This window comes from Chanodichthys erythropterus, chromosome 6 (assembly GCF_024489055.1).
Source record: "Chanodichthys erythropterus isolate Z2021 chromosome 6, ASM2448905v1, whole genome shotgun sequence".
NCBI lineage: Eukaryota > Metazoa > Chordata > Actinopteri > Cypriniformes > Xenocyprididae > Chanodichthys > Chanodichthys erythropterus.
This window is the reverse complement of record NC_090226.1, coordinates 12,037,707-12,064,304: the sequence shown is the minus strand read 5'-3', so window position 1 is coordinate 12,064,304 and position 26,598 is coordinate 12,037,707. Positions and strand designations below refer to the sequence as shown.

Genomic DNA, 26,598 nt, shown 5'->3' with positions numbered 1-26,598 from the left:
TTTAGACGGATCACACAGACACACACACCGTACACACACTGTCATGGTTGACAACAGAGCTACTGCTGAGCAGAAAAGACATTCTAGAGCTCCAACTGCCAAACTTTACTTCTTAAGACTTTTCTAAAGGCTCTTTCGTGCAAATGACAGTTATTATGCAAAGTACAGTCACTACAAAGAACAAGAAAACCAACATACTAGAGGAAATTGCACTAATTGTGAATCTAGTATCTCCCAAAGAAAAAAAAAAGTTCCATTAACTCTCTTTTAGAAATGTGTGTGACACAGTAGAGATGTAAAATATGGTAAGTGAACAAAAACATCAGGTCCTGATATATCAGGGATGGGTGTGTAAGCCGAGGAGTTAAGATCAAAGTAGCTTGGATACGAATGTCTGCCAGTGGATTCAAGTATATGACTACCTCCTGCTCTACCCAGCATGCATACTAATGAATTCCACACTCAGCCACTCCCTTTAATGGACACGCAAAGATCCCCTGTGAGAACCACAGGGTGGAGACAGATTGACTAGACATATATAATATAGAGGGTATGTTAGCACAAAAAAATCATCTTTATTGTCTCTATGCTTATGTTTAGAATGAAATACAAAAAATACAATTAGTATTTACTGTATATTATCTTAAAAATAAAATCAAAACTGATTATTTAGCAATTTTCGATCTAATTGTTTTTTAAAAAAAATGTGTCCTGGCAATTCAATCGGTTCAATTTCACTTTAATAAAAGTACTAAAAATTTTAATTCAAAAACAAATTTAAAAGAGAGAAAAGAAAGAGAATTTTTTTATGTATTTATGTATTATTTTATTTTAATTATTTATGTATTTATTTATTTTTTATAATTATTTATTTATAATTATTTATAATTATTTATATATATATATATATATATATATATATATATATATATATATATATATATATATATATATATATATGTATTATATAAATATATACTATGTATACACATATGTATGTGTAATTTTTTATATTATATATATATATATATATATATATATATATATAATATAAAAAATTATATACACAGTATCTCACAGAAGAGAGTACACCCCTCACATTTTTGTAAATATTTTATTATATCTTTTCATGTGACAACACTGAAGAAATGACACTTTGCTACAATGTAAAGTAGTGAGTGTACAGCTTGTATAACAGTGTAAATTTGCTGTCCCCTCAAAATAACGCAACACACAGCCATTAATGTCTAAACCACTGGCCACAAAAGTGAATACACCCCTAAGTGAAAATTTCCAAATTAGGCCCAATTAGCCATTTTCTCTCCCCGGTGTCATGTGACTCGTTAGTGTTACAAGGTCTCAGGTGTGAATGGGGAGCAGGTGTGTTAAATTTGGTGTTATCGCTCTCATTCTCTCATACTGGTCACTGGAAGTTCAACATGGCACCTCATGGCAAAGAACTATCTGAGGATCTGAAAAAAAGAATCATTGCTCTACATAAAGATGGCGTAGGCTATAAGAAGATTGCCAAGACCCTAAAACTAAGCAGCAGCATGGTGGCCAAGACCATACAGCGGTTTAACAGGACAAGTTCCACTCAGAACAGGCCTCGACCAAAGAAGTTGAGTGTACAGTACGTGCTCAGTGTCATATCCAGAGGTTGTGTTTGGGAAATAGACGTATGAGTGCTGCCAGCATTGCTGCAGAGGTTGAAGGGGTGGGGGGGTCAGCCTGTCAGTGCTCAGACCATACGCCAGACACTGCATCAAACGTCTGCATGGCTGTCATCCCAGAAGGAAGCCTCTTCTAAAGATGATGCAAAAGAAAGCCTGCAAACAGTTTGCTGAAGACAAGCAATTTAATAGACAGAGCCGTAGTTCACTGATAAGCCACGCAATATCGCGTTCAATATCAACTGCGATTCATATCGATATTAAACGCGATATTGCGTGGCTTATCAGTGAACTACGGCTCTGTCTATTAAATGCCGCGTCATTTGAAAGCAGGTGATGGCGATTTAGCGGCAATCAGGGAACCGGCTTTACTGACAAAATGCGCGTGACAAAAGCATTCAATATATCGCCCAGCCCTAGATGAGACCAAGATAAGCTTATTTGGTTCAGATAGAGTGAAGCGTGTGTGGCGGCAACCAGGTGAGGAGTACAAGACAAGTGTGTCTTGCCTACAGTCAAGCATGGTGGTGGGAGTGTCATGGTCTGGGACTGCATAAGTGCTGCCGGCACTGGGGAGCTACAGTTCATTGAGGGAACCATGAATGCCAACTTGTACTGTGACATACTGAAGCAAAGCATGATCCAACATATTGGATTCCAACATGATAACAACCCCAAATACACCTCCAAGATGACCACTGCCTTGTTAAAGAAGCTGAGAGTAAAGGTGATGGAGTGGCCAAGCATGTCTCCAAACCCTATTGAGCATCTGTGGGGTATTCTCAAACGGAAGGTGGAGGAGCACAAGGTCTCTAACATCCACCAGCTCTGTGATGTCGTCATGGAGGAGTGGAAGAGGACTCCATTGGCAACCTGTGAAGCTCTGGTGAATTCCATGCCCATGAGGGTTAAGGCAGTGCTGGAAAATAATGGTGGCCACACAAAATATTGACACTTTGGGCCCAATTTGGATATTTTCACTTAGGGGTGTACTCACTTTTGTGGCCAGCGGTTTAGACATTAATGGCTATGTGTTGAGTTATTTTGAGGGGACAGCAAATTTACAAACAGTACACTCACAGACAGTACACTCACTACTTTACACTGTAGCAAAGTGGCATTTCTTCAGTGCACATGAAAAGATAATAAAATATTTACAAAAATGTGAGGGGTGTAATCACTTCTGTGAGATACAGTATATTAAATATAAAATATATATATTCTTAATCTTGGTCAAAATTTGGTCGATCACTCTAACTTAACAATTTAATAAATAAAACATTTGTTAATAAAGAGAGACTCGTTACTTGTATGAAAAAGTAACAGATATTTTATTGTAAATTGAAAATTGCATTACTTTTCTAGTTACTTGAAAAAAGTAATCTGATTACGTAACTTGTGTTACTTGTGATGCATTATGAGCAACACTGGAGATAAATTAATAAAAACTGCAGCTAATATGATTTTCCAACACACAGAAATGGAAGGTCAAAAAGTTAAGTGCATTGCATTGTGTTCAGCTGAAGGTATTCCACACATAAACAACAACAACAACAAACATCCCATGCAATGTGCACCAACGTATACTGGTATTTTAGTTAAATAAAGACATATTCCTTCCATACTGAAATGTTGCATACTACAAACAATACACATACAGCATAAATTAGAATGTACTGTATTATGTAAAGTATATAGTAGCAGAGAACGTATTAAGGCAGTATGCAACTCCAAACAATGGAATGACACAACAGGTAACTTGGCAGCTGCTGTTTAGATATATGTCTGCAATCACCTGAAAGCATTTTTCTGACAGCAACCACCACTATCGATCTCATGGTCTCTGAGTGGAGTCCTTGATTACAAATATGAGGGTATTGCAATTAAGAACCCGCTTGTTGAAGTTCAGAGGCTGTAATTTGCATTCTAATATGTAGCAGAGGCTAGAATCTTCTTTTATTGGGTCTAAAATCAACATTGGCCTTTAAATGTAATTGCATTCTTGATACAGAATACATTTATTACCTTGTTAGCTGGTAATGAAGTATTGAAAAGCAGCAAAACAACACTATTTGAAGTTAGGTTTTAAGAAAAGGCTAGTATGACAGTCTTAACTTGTGTATCTGGAATTGCAATTGGTTCTCTGATCAATAGCCATTTCCTTATTGCTTCATCAATTCCCGGAGCCATGTCAATGTTGGGTCTAGGGTCTTTGGAAAAACATGCCTCTATAACTACATTTCTACAAAGGTCAAAAAAACGTAACTATGGAATTCATTGAAGTTTCCAGTTGAAATGAACACTAAAGGCAATAAAATGGCAATAACTTCTATTACTTTTCACTCAAATTCTGATTAAATAATAAAGACTTTTTTTGTACTGTTCCTTGAGCAAGACTATGTTATGACTTTAAAACACTTTCATTGTAGTGTATGATTTGAAAACTAATACATTTTGACATTTGCATCACATAACCAACTTCATAAATATGGCTTTTCTGATGCTGTAAAATTGCTCAGTTGCTCACCTGGTATAGCACTGAACTTGATGAGAATCTCCAGTCCAATAAAAAAGTCACGATTAAAGAGCTCAAAGACTTGTAGAAGCAAACTAAATTGGCATGGTTGCTTCAGCAAATGCGTTTTTATCTCATATTTGCTAGAACTATCGGTTAGGTTAAGGCAGTGTTCCTCAACTCCAGTCCTCGGGACCCACTGCTATGCACATTTTGTATGTATCCCTTATTTAACACACCTGATTTAGATCATCAGCTCATTAGAAGAGTCTGCATGAACTGAATTGAGTGTGTCAGATAAGAGAGACATACAAAATGTGCAGAGCAGTGGGTCCCGAGGACTGGAGTTGAGAACCACAGGGTTAAGGGTAGGTAGTATATTATTTACAAACATAATAGAGCATTATAAATTTACCGCCACTCACTGCCGCTATACGTACAACAACCAACGTAAACCTGAACGAGCTTTGGTGCCACTCACTGAACTTTTCACTTTGAAAGCAGCATATCATAATTTTGCAAAAATGTCACCACAACCACATTTTTTTCCAATGATCCTGGGTTGTCAATTTTGGTGGTGCCTTTCAATTTTTGGAGATGATGTCTTTCACATATCACAAAAATGGTTACTGTGCATCTGTCACTCATCTTAAAGGGATACTTCACCCAAAAATGAAAATTATCCCATGATTTACTCACCCTCAAGCCATCCTAGGTGTATATGACTATCTTCTTTCAGACGAACACAATCAGAGATTTAAAAATATCCTGGCTCTTCTGAGCATTATAATGGTAGTGGATGAGGGTCAGGAATTTGAAGCCCAAAAATGCATCCATCCATCATAAGAAGAATAGTCTATATGGCTCCAGGGGGTTAATAAATGCCTTCTGAAGCGAAGTGATGTGCTTTTGTAAGAAAAATATCCATATATCCATCATTGCGTCCGGTCAGGGGTTACTCTTCTGCCGCAAATTTATGCGTATGGCCTTCTGCCGAAAGCTAGTTATTATAGTTAATAAAGTTTTAAATATGGATGTTTTTCTTACAAAAAACCATTGCTTCACTTCAGACAGCCTTTATTAAACCCTGGAGCCATATGGATTATTTTTATGATGGATGGATGCATTTTTTTGGGCTTCAAAATCCCGACCCCCTTTCACTACCATTATAAAGCTTAGAAGAGCCAGGATATTTTTAAATATATCTCTGATTGTGTTCATCTGAAAGAACATAGTCATATACACCTAGGATGGCTTGAGGGTGAGTAAATCATGGGATAATTTTAATTTTTGGGTAAACTATCCCTTTAACATTTTTTTTTTTTTCATTTACAGGCCTGAGCTCATGCTCGCACACTGTAATGTTCTTTCATTTCATCCTTTTATCATTGCCTTCCCTGCCTGGCTCAAGCAAAGTCTGATCTCATGAAACCAGGATTGAGAAATCTCTGAATGCTCCACCCAACTGCTTGAGCCCAAGATCCCACGGGATGACCGATGTTATTTGTAGTTGCACTCTATGCCTCACAAGTTCTCTAGATCTGTGGTCAACGGCAGTTAACGTACAGGGACGTCTCGAGCCCTCGCGGTAATCACTAATGTTTATCAGAACCTGTCATCTCCAAAGCTAATTAAAAATCATCAAACAAGGCTAAACAACACAGCTAATTAACAGGACACAGAATAACAATCCTCCATGGACACCAGGCTAGCATGAATTTTCATACAAACTAGAAGAGGCTTATAATCATGAGAGCTCTCTGGATGTGCTATTGGCTATGCTAGGGCAAAACAAAGACTACAATCTTTTCTATACTAAATGTCTTGTGGAAAACTTTTCTAGCATGTAGCAATGTGTTTTTAGTCAATTAAAACTACTAAACATTATATATCTTCTGATTGGCTTAAGTTTGTGCAGCACAGAAAAATTATTTGACGCTATTTTGCATTATTGTTATTATAAATTTATTTTAAATACATTTTTGTATATGAATAAAATTGTAATAAATAAGTGTTATATATGTATATTTTTTATATTTACTTAAATTATTTGAAATATATACAGTACAGTCCGAAAGTTTGGAACCACTAAGATTTTTAATGTTTTTAAAAGAAGTTTCATCTGCTCACAAAGGCTACATTTATTTAATTAAAAATACAGTAAAAAACAGTAATATTGTGAAATATTATTACAATTTAAAATAACTGTGTACTATTTAAATATATTTGACAAAGTAATTTACTCCTGTGATGCAAATTTTCAGCATCGTTACTCCAGTCTTAAGTGTCACATGATCCTTCAGAAATCATTCTAATATGCCGATTTGCTGCTCAATAAACATTTATGATTATTTTCAATGTTGAAAACAGTTGTGTACTTTTTTTTCAGGATTCCTTGATGAATAGAAAGTTCAAAAGAACAGCATTTATCTAAAATACAAAGCTTCTGTAGCATTATACACTACCGTTCAAAAGTTTGGGGTCAGTAAGAATTTTTATTTTTATTTTTTTGAAAAGAAATTAAAGAAATGAATACTTTTATTCAGCAGGGATGCATTAAATCAATCAAAAGTGGCAGTAAAGACATTTATAATGTTACAAAAGATTAGATTTCAGATAAACACTGTTCTTTTGAACTTTCTATTCATCAAATAATCCTGAAAAAATATTGTACACAAATATTTTGTACAATTGTACACATTAAATGTTTCTTGAGCAGCAGATCAGCATATTAGAATGATTTCTGAAGGATCATGTGACACTGAAGACTGGAGTAATGATGCTGAAAATTCAGCTTTGCCATCACAGGAATAAATTACTTTGTGAAATATATTGTTAAAATATTATTTTAAATTGTAATAATATTTCACAATATTACTGTTTTTTACTGTATTTTTAATTAAATAAATGTAGCCTTGGTGAGCAGACGAAACTTCTTTTAAAAACATTAAAAAAATCTTAGTGGTTCCAAACTTTTGGAATGTACTGTATAAATAAATATGAAAAATATTATCATTTTATTTACAAAGGGAACATGGTAATTGTTAATTTTGGACTCTTGCATTAGACATCCACAGTACAGTTCAGTCAGAACTGTCATTCGGCCAATATGGACAGTGGACAGAAACTGAATGATGTTGTATTTATTATATATATATATATATATATATATATATATATATATATATATATATATATATATATATATATATATATATATATATATATATATATATATATATATATATTTTTTTTTTTTTTTTTTTTTTTAAGAGATGTAATTCAAATTTTATACTTTATATTTTACATCCAATCCAACACAGTAAAACCCTGCACCATACAACATGTCACACACAATCAGTGACACAGCACCCTACTGTTCCACAGCAGGAGGAATCTATGGGTTTCTTCATTTTCCATCTGAGTGCACCATCAGACACAGGAGGTCTGCTTCCACAGAAGCCAGAAAAAAGGAGCATTACAGCACTGCTGTGGCCCACTCATGGCAGACACATCTATTAAGTGAACATGGATTTGTATTTTTAAGCAATCAGCCGTACAGCACTATGATGGGCGCATGACAATTTGCATTACCTGACACCAGGCCACAGATATGTGTAGAGAATAAGACAGTTAGTCCATGCAGCAGCTCTGAGATATTAGCATCTTAAGCAAGTGAATATTAAACCCTTCCATTTACCCAAGAGATGCAGACTTCCATTTGCGACAGGGGTAACTTCTTCGACACAGCGGCACAATAAAGTTGCCAGGGTTATCTGTGACATCAAGGGGTAAAGAAGCGTGCCGTCTTCAAAAGGAAAAGAAAGAGAGAGACATGTTCAGCTTACATGAGGTTCTTGATCTTCGGTCATACAGATCACAGTCAACAGGGAACAAATCACAGGCAAGCCGTGATACAGTCTGAAATGTGCTAAAAAATGAAATGTACTGAATTGGAATGATGGAAACACTCTGTATACATGCACAATAAAACCAATTATGGCTAAAGAGATTCATCCAAAAACTGAACATTGTCATCATTTACTCACTCGCATGTCATTCCAAAACAATATGATTTTCTTTCTTTTGCAAAACTGGAGACGTTTTGAAAAACATATTGTACTCTTTTCGATGCAATTACAATGAACAGAAGCTAGTGCTACAAAAAGCTTAAAAAAATATGCAAAAATGGCATAAAATTATCATACAACAAGCCTACAAGACTTGTGTGCTATAAAAAAAACATCAAATTGACATCAAAAACTTGACGTCCATTTGACGTTCACACACACTGACATAAAATTGATGCTTAAAAAAACGTCCAAAAACTTGACGTCCATTTGACGTTCACACACTGACGTCAAAAAACAAGCCAAAACTGCAAATCAAACTGATGTTAAAAACTTGACGTCCATTCGACATTAATTCTTTATGCAGTTTTTTTTTAGGATTGTCAATGCTTTTGAAGCAGAGTCTCTCCCATCACTACTAGCATAGCATGTCAGGCTTTTGACATCAGTTGGATCTGGATATTTGATGTCTTCTCAAAATCAAGTTCCTACTGGGTTGGTGGTCGAAAGAACATCAAATTTGAAAAAAAAAAAAAAAATGCTACTTAAACTTAATCAGGCTGACAAAGAATTCATAATGTGCGATAAATATCAAACACACAAATCATTGCTGTCAATGTGATGTCCACATGACATCAATTTTATGTCTAAACCATGACATTGATTTGATATAAACTGAATGTCAAACATATTGGCCAGCATATACATCAAACCGGTCACCGTGATTTTGCCAAGTAAGACATGTTCCTGGATCTTTGTTGATCCTGGAACAACATTCCAATCAACCAATCAGATTTGAGGGACAAGTTTACCGTTTATGTCAAGTTTAGGCTTGCAACCAGGGTTAGGTGCTTCTGCATCAATGTTATTCACCTATCTTTCCCCTCTGATTTTAGGGTTAAGTTATGGGTAGGATTAGGTTTAGGGGTAGGAATAGGGTTAAGACTAAATTTTCAGACTGGAATGTTCTTCCAGGTTTAGGTTTAGGTCGGAACATGTCTTGGCAAAATCACGGTGACCACATCAAACCAATTTCAGTGTTGGTTTTAATTTCACTTCCAGTTGCACTTGAAGAAACTGCCATCCAAACTGACCTTAAATATTATGTTATACAGCATTCAAGTCTTGACTAACATTTGATGTCAAAGTTATATCAAGGTGCCCAGGTCTTAGTTAGTTATGTTAGTTACTTTTTAGTTAGTTACTTTTGGCAGAGGTTGACTTATTCAAACTGAAGGTGGCGCTCTAATATTGAATGACAGGCTTTAAGTACAATGATATCTTAGAATTGCCTTAATGTAGTTTTTATTGCCTCCGAATGTTGTTTAGAATATTACAAGATGTTGAGGAATTCCAGTGAGGAAAAGAAAGTCATGTCTATTCTCGAAACAAACATAAAACAAACACAACAGAACTATATAAAGGCTATTCACATGAGCGTGTTAACTAAAGGATTTATCCATTTGATATGCTACTCCACATAGGAAGAACAGACATGCCAACTAGTTACATACCTGATGCAGACTTATATACTGTACACATAGCTGAAGCGTACTGATACCGTCATAGTCTGGAGCAAGGTAAGGCAACGTAAAAATAAGCGGGGCAGTCTGAAATCTGCCCCAATGGCTCTCAATTAGAGCATGCTGCAGTTCCATTTTTCACCACAGATTTACATTGGAAAATTGTGAGGTGCTGTAGAGCTGGGCAGGGCTCAGAGACCCTCTGCCCTGCTTAGTATGATAATACATGCCTGCCGAAGCCATGCGTTAAATTTTAATATATCCTGCTTACTTTAAAATAGTCTAGAAAATCTGAAAAATATTTGTAGCAGAATGTTGAACACATTTACAATTTATTATTGATTCAGTATATAGAGGTCTTCAGCCCCACATGCCCTTACAGACGAACCGTGGCTGATTATTGGCTGAATCAGCACTCATCTGGCTGAATGTAAGGGGCAGACAGAAAAAGGGAATTAGAATGCAAAGAATAATGAAATGAATAAGAAAGACAAATGTGCTTACGTAATCAACTAGAGTGCTAAATCCATGACAACTCTTCATCATTTGGAAAAAACAAAATGACAAGTCCTTCACCTTGAAAACTAAGGAAATCAAATAATTAGGGACAATGATGCTGGGAAAACCAGCCCATAAGAAGAATAGGATATGTCTAAAATCATGGCATGCTTCCTCAATTCAAAAGCATCCTGCGATTTGAACATTAATTGTTAGTTTGACAATAAGTAATGTCTGCTGAGATTAAAAGCAAAATCCTGTGCTTATCCAATATGGATGAGGACATTAAGTTAGTCCTTCTTAGGGCTGGGTGAATTAAAAAACAAAAAAAAAAAAAAAAAAACATTTCAGAGCAAATACTGAATATAAATACAAAGATATACAACAAATATCATTGGACAGAGATATTTTTAGCTATTTCATCCAGCCGTAGTCTAGTCAAAAACAAGGAATGAAACAACCATTTTTTTCTAAACTAAGCAACCCCATGATTAATTAAAAGGGAGCAGATTACATCTCTTCCTGCAGAGTTTTATAATCCTCATATCACTACACAAGATAATCTAAAGCGCCGAGGACACAATCCTATGAAAAGCAGGTAGCATCCGACCGGAAAATAACATCTGCCTTTCTATGATGTGCAGTCAGTCAGGTGACATTTAGGTAATATATGCAGAACATCTAGAAATCTTTATATTATGTCCCAAAAGAGGAGAATTGCTCGGCCTAATCATTTCTGGCCAAGGGTTAATTTCCATTTGCAATGAGTAATAATCTTCTCCAGACTATTAATGAAATCTAATGAAGGTGTATGAGAGGCTTACTGTCAAGTACAATTAGATGTCATGTTCACCACAACTACCTCTGAGAGACCAGAGGTTTGAAGGAAAGCAGTAAAGCGGTTAAACGGCATCCTGGACACCTGGTAAGATTTCGTTAGTTCTACCAAACCAATCTTATTCAAGATATCAAACCTTTTATACCTTAAAAAAGGCTGCTTTTTCGAAAATTACATCATACTGCCCATGTCATCATGAGATTAAAAGACCAGATGTTTGCTCGGATAACCGAGCCAGGCATGCTTTGAATGTCATGTTTTGCTTTTTTGAATTACGAAACTTGGCTAGTCGAGCTTAAATGTGAGTATTAACATTCAGAAGAGGCGACACATGCTCTTTAATCAGTTAAATGGAATGCATGCATTCAGTATTTTGCTTAAAATGGATTCTGTTGATTGAACAAAACTTCAATTGAATTTCAATCAGAGACACCGAGGTCCTCATCCAGTTAATCAGCTATTTTGAATTGCTAAACTTATGACATTAAATTTATATTTACCCAAAATCTCACTCTAATTTGTCGCCATGGCAGCAAACCAATGAATCAAATTTATCAAAATCCCACCAAGTTTTTTAATCACCTCAATTTATGAAGACTGAATTATTAATTACCAAACAGTCATTTAATTTTGTGTGCTTTCTTTTGTCATTGGCACAAAAGAATGCTTTTAGCTTTTATACAAAGCTAAATTATAAATAAATCAACATGATGAACATTCTTATACATTGGCACTTTGGGCAGAGAATTTCCCATGATGCACACATGTCCATTTCCAGCCTGCTAATATTAATGACTATGCATTTCATGGGTAAAAACAAATCTTGCAATGTCATGTCAAAGCCGTTTGGTTTACATGCCACAACCAAGACAAAGAAGCTGTTCTCCTCCGCGACCCTGCTAACCAACGATAATCGGTAATGTCATGGGATTAAATCCCTTTGAGTTTCCGCCTTGGCTGCCATAAGCTTTCTGTTATCACCGCAGAGCAGGTTTTAGAGTTACATAACTCCTACAACCAAACAAATGCTCCAAAACTTTAAAAAAAAATGTCCAAAAAGCTGGCAAGAACTCAAAGCTAGCCTAAGATTAGCTTCAAGGACTAATTGAGCTGAAAAGCAGCAGTGGAAGCTTCATTTTATGAGAGCTTTTCATAAGCAAACATTGATCAAACACACACCCCATAAGCACCACATGCTATTCAAAGCAAGGCATACACCCACCCCACCCATTTTAAAGAGATGGTTCATCCAAACTCTGCAGAAAAATTTATGAAGAATATTTAAAATACAAATAAAAATTGAGATGCGTCAACAATATTTTGTACTCCGAACACAAATGAGATTTTATAGCAGGGCTGCAGGAAATATTGAAATAAAATCGCAATATGGATTAATTAATTCCATTAAAACATGCTTTGCGAGTTTCAGAGTGAAGTGTGGCACTGTATTCAAACTCACAAACCCACCTCTGCATGTGCTGTGAGTTTTGGTTAAGTAGGCCATGTGTCCACCAAAGCAAACAAGATATTTTTAAGAATGCTGGTAACCAAACAGTTGATGTGACCCCATTGACTTCCATAGTATGGAAAAAATACTATGGAAGTCAATGGCCATCAACTGTTTGGTTACCAACATTGTTCAAAATGTCTTCTTTTGTGTTCAGCAGAAGAAAGAAATTCATACAGGTTTGGAACAACTTGAGGGTGAGTAAATGATGACAGAATTTTAACTTTGGGTGAACTAACCCTTTAAGGTTACAAGGTTTTCTGGAAAAATTAAATTTTGATTGTATAACTTTTGAAAAAGAAGACGTAAATACAGTAATAGTACTGTAATTTTACAGTTAAACCACAAAATTAAATGATTACTTTTCATTAAATTCCCAATGTTTTATTTTACAGTACAATGTGATTACTATAATTAATGTTTCTTATTTTGTTGTATTTTTTTATTTTAATAATAATCACAATACAATATTTATTGCCCTCATAATAAGCCCATGATTATATATTTTTTCACAAATTAGAATTTAAAATTGTTACACAATCCCAAAATATATTAAAATATTACAAAGTCATTTTATTTTCTAATATCGAGCAGCTATTGTAGAGCTTTGGCAGAGTGCAAATAATCAGTGAATAATGACTTAATTTAGCTTAATTTAGCCATAAACCTATTGGATGAGTCCAAAAGGACTGAAATATAGTCTTGATGTTTACTAGAATTTTTCAAGAAATCTCCTTTTGTGCTACACTCTTTGGAACTACATGAGTAAATTATGCCTTTTTGTGGTAGTGAACTATCCATTTAAGTTAGGGGAAAAACATGACCTTGAACATGTTAACACTATCACCGAAGCACATGGAGAAATGATTAAATTAACATGGCCTCATAAAAGCAATGCTAGTAAGTCAGTAGCATGACACTGCGCTGACCCTTTCCTTAAACAACATAATCTGTGTCAGGTGATTGCTTTTGATTCAGTCTCATATTAACCCCCTGAATGTCTCTCCCACCTTGGTTACGGACCCTGGGCAAATTTTCATTAGTTCGAAGTCCTTGGTTTCATCTGACAGCATCGATTCATGTGTCATTTTCGCCAATAGTATATTGGTGATTAAGGGAGACATAAAAATGTCCCTGAATGTAATACTCAAGCAAAGCCAAAAGACTATTTCCATTTTTCACAGCAGCATTTGGCCTCATTGAGCATATGTTGCTTGCAATGGAGTTGCGTTTAGTTTAGCAGTACTGGCCGACACCCAAACTACAAAACCGAGTAATTGAGTTTAAATGGTCCAGACTGATCAGCATTGTAATCACAAATCTGTTCATTCCTTTCAAACCGTTTCCTCAGATCCAGCAGACAAACCACCATGTTACCATCATCGTGCATGAAAGTAAAGAAGCGCTGAACCATTAAGCCACTGGTTTAATGTGCAGGGTTCCGATTCACTCTCTCCGCCCCTGGTGCTGTGAAACAAACTGAGTCTGAGTGGCTGTGCAGTTCAGCTTCACTGCACAACAATCCATCAGATCTGCCAGTTTGAGAATGGACTGACTGCTAACACATGGTTGCCGAAAAATAAGGCCAAGCCACAAGTGTGTCTGGAAGACCACTGGAAATATCACTGTGGTATATAATCTTTTTCAGATTAACCCACCCCTAAATACCACATAAAAACAAAACTAGCTATTGTTGGTCACTTTAAATGTCAGTCATACTGTATGTGCTCCTCCTGTCTAACTGAGCGTTGATTTACTCAAAGGTCTGGTTACACGACACAATTTCAGAAGAAAGCCTACAAAATGTCTCAATGAGTCTATATTTATCATTTGTGTGCAGTTACATGACACAATAATAAAAATAGAATAATACAACCTACTTGTTTTTTCAAATTTTGAACATATGAAATAATTACAACAGTTACAGCAGTCCAAAGTTATTGATACCTCTATGAAATTTGGCAACTTGTCATTAGCTTTATTCATATATATTTCTTTAAAAAGTACAAAATAAAGCTTTCTATAAGATAAAATGTAGTGGTGGGCATAGATTATTTTTTTTAATCTAGATTGATCTCACTGTAATCTTGGAATTAATCTAAATTAATCTATATTAAAATGGCTCATTTGAATTCTGCCGAAGGCATTCAGAATATGTGTGTTACCCAAATAATGACTAAAAGTAAGTCTTTGAGAACGGGTTTCTCAAGCCAGGTGGCGCATTAGACCAGGATCAAACATAGTAGTTTGACGACGACTCTTCGCCCCCTACAGTGCAATTCGGCTAGGTATACATCTGCGCTAAAATATCAAGGTGAAAGTCATCATAGCTTGCGTAGTATAGACCCAGCTCCCAACCCAACTTTGAGAATAGATTAACGGCGATATTGTTTTTTATCGCCTGATAAGAGTCTCACGTTAACGCAGCACGTTAACGCCGATAATGGCCCACCACTAATAACATGTTTTTAAAGTAATAAAAATGCTGTACAGTTATTGCAATCTCTGAAGGAGAACCCAGATTAGTTTATGGATTTACAACACAAAAAAAAAAAATCTGTAGCCACAAAATGTGTTTTGTGGTAACCTAATGTTTGTAAGTGCATCTCAGAAGCTCTGTTTCCTGCTGTAGTGACCTCGTTCACTGTGCAAATGAATCATACAGAGGTCATTCTCATATTGTTAATATATCATGACACAGGCACAGTGCTTGAAGCAGCACACCTCCATAATTCAACTACTCTCTTATTAATATAGTGCTAAACATCCATCCCAAAAAAATGATGCCGTTATAAAACTGTCCCGTGGAATACTCCTGATAAACCATCACTGAAAATAACGGGTGCATTTGGTACTGGTCAACTGCATTTCACAAGGTACTTCAAAGGTGCAGCATTGCATGTGCTTCGGACATGATAAGTTGTGGTGCTCATATGGGCTATGCAAGTTCAAGTCTGGCCTACAATAGGTCCCGATCCAGCAAATTAAAGGCTAAAAAAATAAAACAAACAATTTATATGAATTATTTTTGCATGGAACAACTATTATTAAGCTTAAAGCAAACTGCTATTTAAAAAAAAATAAATAAATAATGTAAACAGTAACAATACACAGTATTCTGTGATAATGTTTTAATCTAGAATGCCAATTTTGTTTAAAATGTCTTACATTTTGGAAATATAATATAAAAAAATGTGTCAAAGAGATATATATATATATATAAAAAAAAAAATGTTAAAATTAGTTAAAACTTGTGGTAAATATTGTATACAGTTCATCAAAACAGAAAATTGAAAATGCAAAATTTAACACCCTGCATTATGGGATACAGTACATTGTTCTCGGGTTATATATTTTTCCTCAAATTAGCTCCTATGCATAGGGAAAATTAGCATACTATGCAATCTGTATGAAAAAAAAAAACAGTAAAGATAGTATGTAAGTATGCTACTCCAAATATAGCCCTATTCTACACTCTACATGACCTCAAATCATTTAGAATTTTGCTAAAACGAGTCAAGATAAAAATGATTGAAATTAAGTTAAAAATTGTGGTAAATACAGCCTACAGTTAATAAAAATGGAATATCGGATAAAATCAATTGTGCATGTATATAATTGTATACTGCAATTTTGCTCAATGCACACAGGAAATTTGCATACTACTCAAAGTATACTCACACCATTATAATAAAACTGTACAGATAGTATGCAAGTATGTTAATCCAAATTTAGACAATATTAATACCTGGTAATAAAGCATATTGTGTGAGGTGCAAGTCTGGCTATGAGTCCTCTTTTTTATCTCTCTCTCTCGCCTGTCTGTCTTTTGGTCTACCTCAGATCTCTCATAACCCTGAGGGAGCCTTTATTTATAGGAGGCAGTAGCAACTTCAATGGCTTTTAATAATTAATGATTTTGAGACCTGGCTGTGTCAGGCCAGCTCCACCAAACAGTAGTAAAGTCACCATATATATTACTGCAGCTTAACAATGCTCACTTTAACAGGGCACAGGTATTTGGACAGAGCTCTGTAACTATCACTCACGTTGAAAAAACAGAAGGTAGAAAGCAACGAGGATGCTAGCGCTCGATCGAGCTGCCGATCCCCAGAGCTGCTGTCTATGCAGTAGCCACTTGCTGTCGTTGTGAACTCCCTATAAGAGAGACTTCACAGTGTGCAGCTGCTCCACATTCCCAGCATCCCTTTGTAGCAGTTCAGATGCAGAGAGAGAGAGAGAGAACAGAGACGCCGACCACACGCCAGCGCAGTACCACTAGTATGTGTGACAATACAGAAACTTCAGAGACAAAGCTGGAGGGGACCAAGAATTATTGCCATCGCCCACTTGTAAAATCTGGTCTATTGTGATGTGGTGGAGATATAGACTGGATTAAGAGGAAATTATGTGGAAACATGAAGTGCTTGAGCACCCTTTCTCCCCGGCTGTGTCCGAAGCTGCCCATTTAGTTAGTTTTCAAACATTATGATGTCAAGGACTGTCATATAAGCAGATATATATATATATATATATATATATATATATATATATATATATATATATATATATATATATATATATACAAACCCGTTGGGACACTGTACAAATTGTGAATAAAAAAGGAATGCAATCATTTACAAATCTCATAAACTTATATTTTATTCACAATAGAATATAGATAACATATCAAATGTTGCAAGTGAGACATTTTGAAATGTCATGCCAAATATTGGCTCATTTTGGATTTCATAAGAGCTACACATTCCAAAAAAGTTGGGATAGGTAGCAAAAAGAGGCAGGAAAAGTTAGATGTACATATAAGGAACAGCTGGAGAAAATTGCAAAGAGTTTGAAGTTATCATCATCTATAGTGCATAATATCATCCAAAGATTCAGAGAATCTGGAACAATTTCTGTGCGTAAGGGCCGGAAAACCATACTGGATGCCCATGATCTTTGGGCCCTTAGACGGCACTGCATCACATACAGGAATGCTACTGTAATGGAAATCACAACATGGGCTCAGGAATACTTCCAGAAAACATTGTCAGTGAACACAATCCACCGTGCCATTTGCCGTTGCCGGCTAAAACTCTACAGGTCAAAAAAGAAGCCATATCTAAACATGATCCAGAAGCGCAAGCATTTTCTCTGGGCCAAAGCTCATTTAAAATGGACTGTGGCAAAGTGGAAAACTGTTCTGTGGTCAGACAAATCAAAATTTGAAGCTCTTTTTGGAAAACTGGGACGCCATGTCATCTGGACTAAAGAGGACAAGGACAACCCAAGTTGTTATCAGCGCTCCATTCAGGAGCCTGCATCTCTGATGGTATGGGGTTGCATGAGTGCGTGTGGCATGTGCAGCTTACACATCTGGAAAACCATCAATGCTGAAAGGTATATCCAAGTTCTAGAACAACATATGCTCCCATCCAGACGTCGTCTCTTTCAGGGAAGACCTTGCATTTTCCAACATGACAATGCCAGACCACATACTGCATCAATTACAACATCATGGCTGCGTAGAAGAAGGATCCGGGTACTGAAATGGCCAGCCTGCAGTCCAGATCTTTCACCCATAGAAAACATTTGATGCATCATAAAGAGGAAGATGCGACAAAGAAGACCTAAGACAGTTGAGCAACTAGAAGCCTGTATTAGACAAGAATGGGACAACATTCCTATTCCTAAACTTGAGCAACTTGTCTCCTTAGTCCCCAGACGTTTGCAGACTGTTATAAAAAGAAGAGGGGATGCCACACAGTGGTAAACATGGCCTTGTCCCAACTTTTTTGAGATGTGTTGATGCCATGAAATTTAAAATCAACTTAATTTTTCCCTTAAAATGATACATTTTCTCAGTTTAAACATTTGATATGTCATCTATGTTGTATTCTGAATAAAATACTGAAATTTGAAACTTCCACATCATCGCATTCTGTTTTTATTCACAATTTGTACAGTGTCCCAACTTTTTTGGAATCAGGTTTGTGTATACACTATATATATCTGCATATATAAAAACCCATTTATAGTGAATGAGAAAAATATTAAAGGGGTCATTGATTTCACTTTTTAAATTTTAGTTAGTGTGTAAAGATGCAGTTAATAAACAACATCTGCAAAGTTACGATGCTCAAAGTTCAATGCAAAGGACTACAACAAATGGCTGGCAGGGACTAAAATGAGCTTCTTCCTGGTTTGGGGACATCACAAATCCAAAAATGTACATAAACCCTGCAAACTCTCTGCAAACTTACTTTGCGACTGTTAAAGTATGTTCTATGTATTATGAATGTGTGTAGTATAAATGAAATTCAGATGTTCTACATCGGCCATTATCATGTCATTATCATGTGACCTATGGCATCAGTTGCATCACTTCACCTCCGTTCACAAATCCTCTCCCCTTGCCTCATGGGATAGTAAAGTGCTCATCGAATGCTGACTTCAGAATCTCGCCAGAAGCAGTAGGTCATCCTGGTATTTTTTGCCTACTTTTATGGTTTTATGAATACTATGAATTCGGACATACTACTCAGCTCACATACTGTTTTTCGCCTACTATATAGTATGAAAGTAGGCATATTCAGATGCAATGAAAATGTTTTTTTTAGTGTCACTGGTTGAGCAGAAGTAAAATGAAAGTAAAATTTTGTAAATGTTTTTTTTTTTTTTTTTTTCCTGAAAATTTGACTTCCTTAGTTACAGATAAACAGTTAAAAATAAATTAAATAAATACACTACCATTCAAAAGTTTGGGGTCAGCATTAAAGGGAAGGGAAAAATAATACATATTTTATTATTGTAAAAAATGAAAAAAATTCACAGACAAAATGGAAAACAGAAATTAACTGGAAGTCAATGTGTATTAAAATAACAAAATTTTAAAATACTGCCTCACCATTGCTGAATTTATTTAATCAATACAGTAATTGATCCCAAACTTGAACGGTGGCATAGATACAGAAATATTAATAAATATTAATATTAAATGAATAAATGAATGAATAATTGAATAAAGAATAATTACAATTAATAACTATAAAAAGACTATGTGATACTACCTAAAAACATTTATAAAAGTAGATTTTTGGCTGCCTTCAAAAATCAATCAGAAGGAGGCATGGATGGCAGGATGTTATCCAAACACTGGATTCTGACATGACTTGATCCCTTCCTTCTTCCATAAACTTGAAAAAGCAGCATTTTTTCAGGTCACCGACACAACCACACATTTTTTCCCCCCGGTATCTGCAAGCAACCAGTGTGTGGCCGGCCCTGCCTACTTAACCTTGGCAAAGCCACAGGCCGAGTACAGAACAGCGTGTCAGTCCCATCTTACTCTGCAGTGCACTGTTAGCATGAGCATCAGAGTGCTGGAACCGGGCCTGCCAACAGCTGTGTAACACGCGTGCACACACACATACACACGCCTGCACACACCCGGAGTGGATAGGCTTCAATGGAGCAGCCTATTACAGGCACCAAATCAATGAGAAGACACATACAGAGTGAGAGAGAAAGTAGGAAGGTGAGTGTAAAGACTGAGGTGAAAATGAGAGAGGGTAAATGCTCTGGGGGACCAGGCCGAGAAACCTCCCTGCAGCTATATTCACACACACACACACACACACAAACACACACACAAACACACACACACACACACACACACACACACACACACACACACACACACACACACACACACACACACACACACACACACACACACACACACACACACACACACACACACACACACACACACACACACACACACACACGCGTCCTTGTCTAGAAGGAACAATGTGTATTGTACTGGGCCGCTCAGTGGAAAGCAGAGGCGTACTGATGTCATGCTGATGTATTCGACTTGCAAAGCCTGGCAGCAGTGACATATTTTGGTTTGTGGTAAGGTGAATAAAGAGAACTGTAAGAGGTGACATTTCACTCTGCTCTGATGATGGTCTGAGACACTGAAATTGAAACGATTTGTCAAACGGACTACACTTCACAAGTTTTATCTCAAGCAATCCACGATAAATGATTCTTTCGAAAAGATTAAAGACTGATATAACCTAAAGGTGTTTTCTCCTTAGAAGTATTTCAGTCATTACTACACATTGTTATATACTACCAAACGTATCCAGAGAAATGAAAGCTGGCATCAAATGCACTGAATGAATCAACTATACAGGGTAAAGTACGAACATTTTACAGCACTGGAGAGTAACTCTCAAATTATTCCCGGCAAATTAATAAAAAATGTAAAATAAAAAAATGCATACATGCATATTTATTAATAAAATAATACATTAATAAAAAAATATTCATATATAAAGACTACATAATTAATCATACCTACATAAAGACGATATGATACTCCCTGAAAATGAAACAGAACTCATTAATTATTTTTGTAATAGTGTTTTGGACGAGTGAATTTTAAAATATGTAATATATAATATTCATTAAAATAACTATGCTCACAAATAAATTCATTTTGTAACGAGCATAAATAAAACATGAAAACTGTAAGATGCTATGCGAAATTAAAACTATACTTGGAAATAAATTGATTTCAAAACAGTTTTTTCAGTGAGGAAACATACAGACACAAAAACAAACTTTACATCCAAAATTTTCTAACAAATTGTCAGCAGAGACACTCTCATTCACACACTAGGGGTACGTTTACACGACATCAATGTGGTAAAAACGACAAAAAAAAAAGTTTTTTTATTGTGTTTTTCGCGTACAGATGACAACATTGCCAAAACGATCTCCGTTCACATGGATCTGTGAAAACGATTAAAAAACGTATTATGCATGCCAGGCCAGTAGTTGGCGATGTCACTTTGTAAAGAAACACTATGAGCCTATAGATTGAACACATTATACGCATGGGCATGACGTCACAGGTTTCACAAATTCACATTTTTGTGGTTTACACGGAGACAATAAGGGTATCATTTTCAAAAACTTGCATTTTGCAAACTGTTTTGAAAAGTTTGTATTTTCAGGCACCCAAAATGCCATTGTTGTGTAAATGAACGGCCAAAACGCACAAAAAGTTTTCGGTTTCCTGTCAAAAATGTGAAAATAGTGTCATGTAAACGGTCCCTAGAATGGAAGATTAACATCCTCCACTGCAGCTCAAACTGTCATTTTGTCCTAGAAAGGCTCAACATGATTTCTGGTTTGAAACTGATGAGAGCGTTTGACGACATTAAAACAGTGGCTGAAATAACACTGATATCTGACTCAACTGCCAGCATCCATTTATCAGTCTCAACATCAAAGTCTGACTAAGGGGGACTTAAAAACGTCCAGATAAGGGAGAGATATGAGCGATATGCTGGTTCACTCAATTGAGTTTGGCTTGAAGCTTTGATATCGAAGAAGAGAGCTTTACTGTGAGTGAAATTTCTTTCAAGTGTTTGTCAATTCCAGAGGTAGAACAGTTGTTTAAAACAAAAAGAGTGCATGGTTTATGTGAAATATTCTGTGGATCGATATTTTTCATTAGGTAGGTTGGAACAAAAAAAACATTAAAAAATGTATCGCTGTTTTTACAAAAATATTAAACTGTTTCTAACATTATTAATAATAATAATAATAAATGTTTCTTGAGCACCAAATCAGCATATTAGAATGATTTCTGGAGGATCATGTGACACTGAAGTCTGTAGTAATGATGCTGAAAATTCAGCTTTGCCATCAAAGAAATATATAATATTTTAAAATATATTCAAAAAAGAAAACTGTTTTACAATAATACTGTTTTACTGTATTGATCAAATAAATTCATCAATGGTGCGGCATTATTAAAAATGTAGTCATTTTAATACACGTTGACTTCCAGTGTATTTCTGTTTTCCATTTTGTCTGTGAATTTTTATTTCATTTTTTTTTTTACAATAATATATTAAAATATGCATTATTTTTCCCTTCACAATATTTACTCCAAAATAAAATTCACACATAAAAAAATGGAAAACTGAAATAGTTTATAATATTGATAAAGTTGTTGGTAGACAACTGAAATCGGCCAAATGGATGTGCTTATCAGCTGATGTGAATCTTCTCAAAATGACCAAAGTTTGGCTGATATATCGGCCCATTATAACACACTAACATTTATTCCAAAAGTCCTTGGTCTCACTGCCAAATCACACATTTGGTTCATTCACACCGACACAGGAAAGAACTTTAAATTTAGATTGAGATCTGACTTCCTTTTCCAATTCAACAATCTTATCAAGTTTTCCATGTTAACAAGACAGATCTGGGAGAAGAACACTGAGCCAAGAGAATGTCAACACAGGGTCTTTGGTTTTCATTCAGGCTAAAGGCTAAGAGAACAAAGCTTTCCTCTATTTGCAAAACTGCATGGTGTGCTAGCCTAACAGAAAATACACAGCGATCTTCCTCGATTATGATCATTCACCCTCGATCCCTTACAGCCCCTTCACCCTAAAACTAATAAGTGTCATCAATCTGCAGCCAGATAATTAGCAAATTACTGACAACTGTTGTGTGTTATCATGTTTAATGTTGTTGCACAAGTCCACTGTTCCTTCAGGAACGCTCCTTAGGGGAACCTCTCGCTTTGATAAGCAGCCTGAGCTTCTTTTGCAACAATTTCCTCTCCAGCGCTCAATTCGAATTTCACTGGCTGATGAAATCTGGGATCAACAGCAAACTCGGAACAAGCCCATTTCAGCAGCTCACAAAATGCTATGAGTGTTGAGGAGGACTTGCTGGATGTATGGAAGAGTCCCTGAGGATTTCCTTGCTCAATCTAATCTAATGCCACCCCAAGCCAGAAGGAAGTGTTGAGGTACATTGATTTACACACACATGCTGTAACACTGCAGAACTGAGCGAGAATCTAATTAAGCCTGTTAATAACCTAGTGTTGAAACACCCATAAACGGCCAACCGTATGGACACTACAAGCAGTCGTCTTTTCATTTTAATTTGTGTTAAATAAACAACAACAGTGCTCACAAACAAAGATTACTAACAAAGATCTCCTTCACAGGTGTTCTGAAGACCTGTCCTTTAAGAGCATCTATCACAATGATGTAGAGATCCAAGGCTCTAAATTGATGAAAAAACATCCACAATGTCTCACTGAAGTGTCAAGTAGACACATACGTCTTATTTTTTGCCACTTGGCACTTGAGCAATAAGTCAGCAATCCCAAGATGACAAAAAGGTCTCCCAAAGTGTAAGGTTTGATGTTTTACTGTACAGTATGTGCAATTTATTTATGGCCATCAGAAAAAAGACATGCTGATTGTAACGTTATGAAATCCAAAGGCTTAGCTAAGCTTATGAATAATTAGATTATGCACAAATACATTTAAAGTATTGATAAATGATCTATGTGAGGTATTAATAAAGAAATTAGGTTTATAGTAGAGGTTTTGCTCATCTCCAAATCAAAACCGAAATGTAAATTAATATTAGAAATGTCCAAAAAACAAAAACAAAACAACATTCAGCTCATTAATTATTCCTGCTGACAAAATCAAATGCTTGAATGAACCAGTGACATATTTCATTTGATATCTTCATCTACCACTGTCTCAGAATAAAATAAAAATAAATAAATAAATTGTTGGTCTGTTGGTTACAATTTGCACTTTAAGTGGTTCTAATATGCCCTATTATAACTTTTAATTTTAATAGGACAGATTAATTTAATTTTGATATAAATAAATATCATTGCCACTTTTTATTTTATAAAGTGGTGTAGACAAAACTGGCCATGCTGAAAAAAATAAAAACAAAAAATCAGGGGAATAAATTTCTAAATGCCTAAGGTGCTATTCAGCTGTTTATAGATAAAGGGTTAGAATCAAATTGGAGACAAAAAAGTGAAATTCAAAGATACTGTATGTCCCTGGTTACACAATGCCCTTGAACATAAATTTAAAAGCTTAAAAATAATCCACATAATCCGAAAATCAGCCCTAGAAAAAGACCAGAAAAAAGATTGTCAGTGTTTCCTACAAATCCCCAATGAGGGAGACAGATTACAAGTCTGTGATGGGGACAATGAGGATGCCCATCCAGAAAGCTAATGCCTGTCCGAGACAGGGCGTGGAAAATGCGAACAAACATGCATGACTCAGTCATGGAAATGACGTGTTAAATAACGTGCATCACTTTGGCATGGCAATGAGAAATGCAGTTCTCTGAGCATCTACTACGAGCATCGTGATGACAGCAGATGAGCCAAGATCCACAGAGAGGGTGTCCTCTCCTAACCTACCTGACATTTGAGACATGCAAGCCCTCACTTTCATTCCTGTGGGAGGAAAAAGAGAGACAGTGTTAGAAGTTGAAATTTTGAAAGAGACCGTGAAAAACTTGACATATTAAACTTCCAACAACAACAAAAATAAATTCCTCCTTGTACATAAAGAGTGATAGCCATCTCATTGTTTTGAACCATAACACTCCAAATTCGTCTTGCCAATAGTATAAATCCTTAAGTGATGCATGCAATAATGTTCACCTGTGTAGTCTGATTCATAAACAAATGATTCTTATTAACTCATTCACTCAAGTAAAATAATTAAAAACATACAGCGCAACACAACATGTATAATACGATTCACAAACAAATAAAGGCTGGTTCACACTGTGTGATTTATAATAGTCTTTTATTATGGTTACTTGTCAAACTGTACAAACATGATCCTCATGCCACACTGTAGGATCTCAGCTGTCATTAATGTCAGACTGCACGACAGTCAAGACGTGTTAAAAACGGACGCGCGCATGAAAACTTGTCCGTAGTTATACATCATCAAAACATACACATTCGATGACAGTGAGCTGCGTTACACACGGGACTGAAGTGTAACAACGACATCTCTATCGTTAATTTTGATCACGGCTTGACTTGAAAAACTAAGACAATTTGACGTTCGTCGTAGGAGAAGTCACACTGGAGGATTGTGCACTAAATCTTCTGACACTGCCAGAATATCGTCGGAGGTAAAATTTAATCGCAATGGTCATTAACCGGCTGTCTGTGAACATGTCAAACTAGCGATCAAAGACTACAGATTTTAGGCTAGGATTATAGGAATCTTTTGGGGTTTGCAAAATTTGTCTCAGACGACCAAATCGTGGCCAAAATCGCACAGTGTGAACCCAGCTTAACTCTTGATTCGGCCCTTTTAATGAATCATTAAAAAAAACTCACAAACTTAGAAGTTACTACTTGAATCAGTCTGACGAATCCCTTATTGAATGAAGTCACAGAATCTTTTACATGTTGTCTTAAAGGGTTAGTTCACCCAAAAATGAAATTTCTGTCATTACTCGCCTTCATGTTGTTCCAAACCCATAAGACCTTCGTTCATCTTCTGAACACAAATTAAGATATTTTTGATGAAATCAGAGAGGTTTCTGAACCACCTATAGGCAGCAACGTCATTGCACCTTTTGAGGTTCAGAAAGGTAGTAAAGACATCATTAAAACAGTCCATATGAATACAGTGGTTCAAGTCATGATTTTTGTTTTGTTTTTGCACACAAAAAGTATTCTCGTGCTTCATAACATTAAGTTTTAACCACTGTAATCACATGGACTACTTAAACGATGTCTTTTCAACCTTTCTGGGCCTTGAAAGGTGCAATGACGTTGCTGCCTATAGGTGATTTAGAAACCTCAGATTTAATCAAAAATATCTTAATTTGTGTTCCAAAGATGATCGAAGGTCTTATGGGTTTGGAACGACATGTGGGTGAACTAACCCTTTAATAACATTCTAAATAGACATTATAACTATGATATAACCAAATGAATCAGCCACATTATATTAGTTTTTCTTTCTGAATCACTGTTCATTAGGTCAAAAATATTGTTTTAAAGACAAAAAATATATATATTCTATGTTTACGAAATTATTTATTGTATATTGTATAATAAATGATTGACAG

At 35.7% G+C, this 26,598-nt stretch overlaps 1 protein-coding gene across 5 annotated transcripts in view; it reads right to left on the bottom strand.

Moving 5' to 3' along the window:
- iqsec1b (IQ motif and Sec7 domain ArfGEF 1b) overlaps positions 1-26,598 on the bottom strand; it is a 201,567-nt gene that overhangs the window by 129,540 nt on the left and 45,429 nt on the right. For 3 of the 5 annotated variants that reach the window (XM_067388051.1, XM_067388059.1, XM_067388060.1), the window contains exons 2-3: positions 24,917-24,952; positions 7,889-7,996 (exon numbers count right to left, since the gene is read on the bottom strand). In XM_067388051.1, coding sequence (XP_067244152.1) covers positions 7,889-7,996; positions 24,917-24,952 — 144 coding nt within the window. The remainder of the gene's footprint in view (positions 1-7,888; positions 7,997-24,916; positions 24,953-26,598) is intronic. The other 2 variants (XM_067388052.1, XM_067388055.1) reach the window with 1 other exon arrangement.